At 41.4% G+C, this 7,979-nt stretch overlaps 1 protein-coding gene across 3 annotated transcripts in view; it reads left to right on the top strand.

The window, feature by feature from the left end:
* The window catches only part of LOC123952907 (acyl-coenzyme A amino acid N-acyltransferase 2-like), an 18,870-nt gene extending 14,743 nt beyond the window's left edge, over window positions 1-4,127 (top strand). For all 3 annotated transcript variants that reach the window (XM_046022555.1, XM_046022553.1, XM_046022554.1), the window contains one exon: window positions 2,116-4,127. In XM_046022555.1, the coding sequence (XP_045878511.1) occupies window positions 2,116-2,709 (594 nt within the window). In that variant the 3' untranslated portion in view covers window positions 2,710-4,127. The remainder of the gene's footprint in view (window positions 1-2,115) is intronic.
* The last annotated feature ends 3,852 nt before the right edge of the window (window positions 4,128-7,979 follow it).

Raw genomic sequence — 7,979 nt, forward strand, 5'->3', positions numbered from 1 at the left:
CGTGGAAAATGTGGTCCATGGTCCAGAGGCCTTAGTAGGACCAGAGAGCTGTTTGAATGCAGACTCTCGGGACACAACCCAGTCAGCATCTGCATTTTAACAAGAGCCCCAGGTGACTCGGATGCACGTTCAGGTTTGAGAAGGACTGAACTAGTATGTCTCATAATCCAGCCTTTTTTTCTAGGAATTAAATATCAGATGAATTATAATCTAGACCTCTTGAAGAGGTCTCGAAGTACTGATGTTTGTGTTGGTGACTAAAAACAGAATAATAGGAATAAATGTCATGTGGTCAGGTGCCTGGGTTGACATTCTGTTAAGTTGAAACATAATAATTCTGGTTTTCCAGTTTGAAAATGTTCGAATATCAGCTATGTTTTATGGTTCAGTCTGCCATGGTAAAACAATCATACTAGCTAACAGTTATTAAACAGCTCTCTGTTTGACTCTATGCTAAATACTCAAAAATCACTCTTACTTAAGGGGCACCTGGGTGGCTCAGTCGGTTAACTGTCTGACTTTGGCTTAGGTCATGATCCCAGGGTCCTGGGATCGAGCCCCACATTGGGCTCCCTGCTCAGCAGGCATCCCGCTTCTCCCTTTCCCACTCCCCCTGCTGTGTTCCCTCCCTCGCTGTGTCTCTCTCTGTCAAATAAATGAGATCTTTTCTTTTTTTTAAAGCACTCTTATTGAGCACTCACAATTACTTTGTGATGTGAGTCCTGTTGACGTTCTTGTTTTTCAGTTAAGAAAGCACCTTCAGATTAAGTCATGTGTCGAAACTAGACAGCCCTTATGGCAGTGCCTTTGCTCCAAACTCTTTGGTTATCCTGACTCCGTGGAGAGCCTTGACTCTTCTCTAGGAGTTACAAGGCCATGTCTCCTATTGGAGTATTATCAGTATCTTCACCTTCAGTGAAACTGCCGTCATCGCCACCAAATATACGTGTGATTTTTTTTTTAAGATTTTATTTATTTGACAGAGAGAGATTACAAGTAGGCAGAGAGGCAGGCAGAGAGAGAGAGGGGAAGCAGGTTCCCTGCTGAGCAGAGAGCCCAATGTGGGGCTCGATCCCAGGACCCTGAGATCATGATGTGGAGGCCAAGAAAAATTAAGGCCATCCCACCTCAGGTTTAGCCTTAGCCTAAGTACAGCCATCTTAGCTTCGGCAGCCATCTCGGGCCCCTGTGACTGAGGGCTGAACTTTCCCCTACTTTACTTTAGTTCCAGAGACCCCCCACCCTACTTTAGTTCCAAGAAAGTATCCCACCCTGCCACACCCCGGCAACAGCTAATCAGCTTACTGCAGAAAAGCCTGAAACTTCTCCTCCCCTACCCCCAAGCCTCTTGTAATGACCCATAAAAACCCCTGCCTTAAAAAAAAAACAACAACAAAAAAACCCCTGCCTTAACTAGCCTCAGGGTCCAAGTCCCTACTCCCACTGCATTGGTATACTTGGGCCCAAGCTTAAGCTTGTTAAATAAACCCTCATGTGATTGTTGGCTCCTTGGTGGTCTCTCCAAAGTGAAAACTTGGGCATAACAATGACCTGAGCCAAAGGCAGAGGCTTAACCCACTGAGCCACCCAGGCACCCCCCAAGTCTTGCATTTTTACCCTCCCAGTGCTTTCATGATTAGCTTTTGGATTAGTGGATGCACAAAATCTCTGTAGCTGTAAATTGCTATTTAAATATGAACAACACCTACATAATACTCAAAAGGACCCAGGAACCTCTTTAACTAGCTGGGGAGAAGAACTGGATTCCTAAGTTTACCTGCTTCTACAGGTGATGTTGAATGTTGATGATGTATTTAAACTCTTTTTGCTTTTCTAGAACATTCCCTCTGATGAAGAGTTTTTATTTCTACTGTTTCACTAAATCCGTACAACAATCCTGCAGGGTAGAGAATATTATCCCCACCCCCATAAGACAATAAGGCTTCCAGAAGGCAAGCAGGCAATGTTTTCAGTCACAGAAGCTGGTAAACCCCAGCACTAGGACTCCCATCCCATACTGGATGTCTGACTGTTTCCATGACACTAGCTTATTGGCCTGCAGGGCAGCTCCTTCAAGTATGGCCTATGATGGGTTCGCTTTATTTTGTGCCTCAGGTCCAAACGCCAGGAATTGGAGTGATCTCTGTGAGCAAAGGTGCAGAGATCGGGCTGGCCATGGCTTGCTTCCTGAAGCAGGTGGTAGCCACCATCTGCATCAATGGGACCACTGCCATCTACGATTTTCCGCTCAGGTACAAAGATCTGGTGATAGCACCCATCCCCATATTTATGGAGCGCTTGCAGTTTGACATCTCCGGGGCTATACGCCTCCTCCACTTCAGGGGGGACCCCCGGGATGAGCTGAATCAGCGGAGCGTGCTTCCTGTTGAAAAGGCCCAGGGTTCGATCCTCTTCATTGTTGGAGAGAATGACGAATGCTTGAAGAGCAGGGAGTACGCTGAGCAGGCTCTGCACCAGCTGCGGAACCACGGCAGAAACAACGGAAGGATGCTGGTGTACCCGGGGGCGGGCCATCTCATAGAGCCGCCCTACACACCCCTGTGTTATGCTTCCCCAAACATGAAACTTTCTTCGCCCCTGCTCTGGGGAGGGGACCCCACTGCCCATGCCGCAGCTCAGGAGCACTCCTGGGGAGAGATCCTGAAATTCTTCAGGCAACACCTTATTCAAGCCAGAAGGAAACTCTGAGCCAGGGCTCAGGGTGATGATGTAGTGGGGAGACAAAAAAATAGGACTAAGGCAGGGATAGGATGGGAAGAGGAGGTTCTCCTGACTTCTCTAGATTCACAGTTATCCTGAATCAATTGTTAGGAAGTAGGGCAAGGGGCACCTGGGGGGCTCAGTGGGTCAAAGCCTCTGCCTTCTGCTCGGGTCATGATCTCAAGGTCCTGGGATCGAGCCCCACATTGGGCTCTCTGCTCAGCAGGGAGCTTGCTTCCTCTTCTCTCTCTCTGCCTACCTTTCTAACTACTTGTGATCTCTGACAAATAAATAAATAAAATCTTTAAAAAAAAAAAGGAAGTAGGGCAAAAATCAAGGGCTAATGGCACAGGATCAGTATCTGACAAATTTGTATGGAATTTGAACTTTTTGTAAACTGAATCTTAGTTTCTATGCACCAGGGTACATTGCTGTCTCAAAACTGTGATGCCCTAGCAAATTGAATCATCTTTTGTTTCCCAGGTAGGGATACATTGGACCCAGGGATTGCCGATCTAGATTAAGTCCCTGGAACTTCCAAGTTACTTGTGGAAAAACAACAAGTCCCTTCTGTTTAAAATTGAGTTTCTGGGGGCGCCTGGGTGGCTCTGTGGGTTAAAACCTCTGCCTTCGGCTCAGGTCATTATCCCAGGGTCCTGGGATCGAGCCCCGCATCAGGCTCTCTGCTCAGCAGGGAGCTTGTTTCCTCCTTTCTCTCTGCCTGCCTCTCTGCCTACTTGTAATCTCTGTCTGTCAAATAAATAAATAAATTCTTAAAAAAAAATAAAATAAAATTGAGTTTCTGACATTTGATATGAAAAGTTCTAATGTCACCATCACATGTAATGCTTGTTATAGATTTCCAATAGATACTTTATTTTTTTCTCAGAATAGTGATGTTTCTTTTATCCATACAATATATTCCTTTTTCTAATTTTAATCAGGAACGGGATTGAATTTAATCCCGTGCTTTTATAGCATTTACTGAAATTAGTTATTGAAGTTAGTTAATACATTTAAAGCAATTAGAATAGTCCAGGTGTGTCGCAATTAGTGTATCAGAATTAGCTATAATTATTTTCATAATGCTTTCTTCCTTCAGTCTGTTAATGTGGTGAATTCCATTCATTAATGGACTCATGTTGCTTTTGTGTCTGATTTTACTAGATGATTTTTCTCACCTTGACTAATATGGGTTTTAAAATTTCTTTTGGAGCCAACCTGGTCATTCCTATTTTCTCAAAATTTCACCCATATTTTCTAGAACACTTATAGTTTTGCACATATCCCCTATTATTTGCATTCTTTCTCTTTTTTCCTCTCAACCTGACTTACCAAATATTTTTCTATTTTGTGACAATTTTTGGTTTGTTTCTTGGTCAAGTCTTTTTGTCCTGATTCCTTGATTTCTGTTGTTTTAAAATAAATTCATTCCTTCTCCAGTTTTTTTGTGTTTATTTTTCTGGCAGTGTTCTCATTTTGTTAATTTCTAGATAGTTCCTGATTTACTCCCCCTCCCCCACCTTTAAACCCAAGAATAACTTTACCAAAGTACAAGGTATCAGCTAAGGGGAAGGGGTAAGGAAATTTGCAGTTGAGGATTAGCCTGTTACCACCTGAACCCACCGATCAGACTTAACATCTCTTAAAATGGCCATTTTTACATATAATGTGCTTCATGACGAGATGTAAGGCAGAGTGCGTAGCACTACTTAGATTACTTCTAACAACGCTACTAAACTTGAACCTGATCAAACTTCTTATTGATACAGTGCCTAGAGACCAGTTAAACAATCTTATGAAGAGACAAATCCAGGTTGTGGGTCATTGTATAATCTGGTCTCACTGTAAGTTAATTAGCAATTGACTTGGTTTTTTTCAGAAGCTGGTTTCATGAAAAAGTTGGGGATTTTTTCTTTGTGCAATCCCCCCCCCCTTTCTTTTCTTTTGGCATTGGCGTGAACTATGGAACTATCAAGCATTAAAAAAGACTTAAGAGATATATCAACCAAATGCTATTTGTGGGTTTGGTTTGAGCAAAATAACTAAAAAAACATTTTGGGGACAATTAGAAAAATCTGAATATGGAATGGATATTAAAGGATACTATGAAATTGCTATTATCTTGTTAGCTGTCAAAATGGTATTGTGGTTATGTAAAAAGTCACTTTTAGGTAAAGATGTATACCGACAGGGGCGCCTGGGTGGCTCAGTGGATTAAAGCCTCTGCCTTCGGCTCAGGTCATGATCCCAGGGTCCTGGGATCAAGTCCCGCATCAGGCTCTCTGCTCAGCAGGGAGCCTGCTTCCCCCTCTCTCTGCCTGCCTCTCTGCCTACTTGTGATCTCTCTGTCAAATAAATAAATAAGTAAAATCTTTAAAAAAAAAAAAAAAAGATGTATACCGACATATTTAAAGGTGAAGGGTTGTGATATCTGGGAATTGTTCTAAAATACTATAGGAATATGGCAAAATGTGAATAATTATTACTTCTAGATTGTGGCTATAGTGAAGTTCGTTATAATATTTTTTATGAGTGGTTGTAATTTTTCATATAAAAAGCTAAAAAATAAAAGATACAATCAATATATTTCCCTTTCTTCCCCCAAAGGCAAGAACTTTGGCATGTATTGAATCTTTTTCTCCATGACAGTTCCATTAATTTCAGATTACTGATTCATAATAAATACATGTTTAACATACACCTATGCTCCAACGTGTCCTTCCTGCTTATAGTTCTTTACAACCTATCTTTTAAATTCTTGGCTTTATCTTTCATTTGGTCATTTCCTAAAGGACAAACTCAAGTAATTATTTTAAAAGATTCCTATTCACCTGAATCTTAACAAATTTAAAAATGTCTCTATTTTTCTCACTTTGCAATAATGAATTTTATACCTGAAGAATTTGATGTTAATAGACCTTTACTTTTTTTTTTTAATATTTTATTTATTTATTTGACACAGAGAGAGGTCACAAGTAGGCAGAGAGGCAGGCAGAGAGAGAGGGAGAAACAGTCTCCTCACTGAGCAGGGAGCCTGATGCGGGGCTTGATCCCAGGACCCTGAGATCATGACCTGAGCCGAAGGCAGAGGCTTAAACCACTGAGCCACCCAGGCACCCCTAGACGTTGACTTTTTTATTTTGGCGTCCATTGTTGTCAGTGAGAAGTCTGAGTCTTCTTACTTCATGGGATTTTTTTTTTCTCCTTTGGTTCAGATTTTCCCAATTCTATTTTATTTTCTTTTACTCTGTATCTGAAAGTTTTTTACAGTTTTCTCATTCCTAGTGTTCTGAAATTTCTTCAAGATATAAGTAGGGGTAGGTTTATCATTACTATGTTAATTAATTTTACTTGGTACTGTATAATCCATTCCAAATTCAAGACATGGTTGTCTTCCACTTTATTATTTTTTTAAAGATTTTATTTATTTTAGAGAGAGAGAAAGAGAGAGATCGAAAACGAGTGGGGGGAAGGGCAGAGTGAGAAGCAGGCTCCCCCCTGAGTAGGAAGCCTTATGTAGGGCTCCATATCAGGACCCTGAGATCATTACTTGAGCGGAAGGCAGGGGCTTAAAAAACCGAGCCACCCAGGTGACCCGCCTTCAGCTTTAGATATTTGCTTCTGTTACTCTTACGACCATTTTAATCCTTACATTTTTTCTACTCTCTCCTTCTGGAACTCCAATTAGGAGAATTTTGGAGTTTCTGGATATATCTTCCATGAGTATTGAATTTTTCTCATCTATATATATTTTTGTCCCGAGCTCCCTGTATTCTTGGAGAACTTTATAGTTGAATTGTTCACCTCACTAATTTGTGCTTCAGCCATGTCCAAATTGCTATCTAGCTCATCTCTGGGATGTTATTTTGATGACCATTATTTTTAATTTTCCCAGTCTGCAGTTGGATTTGATTCCTTGAAGCCTGTTCTCATTTTCCCCCTCAGCTTTACTGAGATATAATTGACAAATAACACTGAATAAATTTTAAGGTGCACAACTTGATGATTTGATATACATATATATTATAAAATGATTATGCTAGTAAGTTAGTTAACACATCCATCCATCACCATACATACTTACCAATTTGTGTGTGTGTGTTTGTGTGTGTGTGTGTGTGTGTGTGTGTGTAGTGAGAGCATCTATTCTCGTAAGAAATTTCAGGTATACAATACGGTGTTAGTAACTATAGTCACCATGCTGTACATTATCTTGTTTTCATTTTACAGATAGATCAGTAGATCACCCTTTCTTATTCCTGGTTTCACCTGTGGCCTTCATGAACACACCCATAGTCTGTACAGGATACTGTCATTATATTTATTTATTTATTTATTTTGGGGGTCATTATATTTATTTATTTTATTTTTTAAAATATTTTATTTATTTATTTGACAGAGAGAGAGAGAGATCACAAGTAGTGAGAGAGGCAGGCAGAGAGAGAGGAGGAAGCAGGCTCTCCACTGAGCAGAGAGCCCGATGCGGGGCTTGATCCCAGGACCCTGAGATCATGACCTGAGCCGAAGGCAGAGGCTTTAACCCACTGAGCCACCCGGGCGCCTCTGTCATTATATTTAAAAAGCAGTATAAATCGGGGCACCTGGGTGGCTCAGTGGGTTAAAGCCTCTGCCTTTGGCTCAGATCATGATCCCGGCATCCTGGGATCGAGCCCCACATCGGGCTCTCTGCTTGGCAGGGAGCCTGCTTCCTCCTCTCTCTCTCTCTGCCTGCTTCTCTGCCTACTTGTGATCTCTGTCTGTCAAATAAATAAATAAAATCTTAAAAAAAAAAATTATGGGGCGCCTGGGTGGCTCAGTGGGTTAAAGCCTCTGCCTTTCGCTCGGGTCATGATCCCAGGGTCCTGGGATCGAGCCCCGCATCGGGCTCTCTGCTTGGCAGGGAGCCTGCTTCCTCCTCTCTATCTGCCTGCCTCTCTCCCTACTTGTGATCTCTGTCTGTCAAATAAATAAATAAAATAAAATCTTTAAAAAAAAAAAAAAAGCAGTATAAATCATTGGGATTAAGAAAACCCACTCATCCCAGCATCACGTGGATATTACTTTCTAGGGATCTGATTTCAACAAAATGAAACCTATCTCCTTCATGGTCTTCTATCAAGGCTTTCCTAGTATTTCAGCTTTCATCTCCATTATTTAGTTTCCCCCTGTTATTTGGTTAGAAAAATCTGACTAAAATTGGTTTAAACAATGGGCTAATTATTGTCTCTTCTACAAAGAAACCCAAAGGTAGGATG

The sequence above is a fragment of the Meles meles genome, chromosome 11, assembly GCF_922984935.1.
Source record: "Meles meles chromosome 11, mMelMel3.1 paternal haplotype, whole genome shotgun sequence".
Lineage (NCBI taxonomy): Eukaryota > Metazoa > Chordata > Mammalia > Carnivora > Mustelidae > Meles > Meles meles.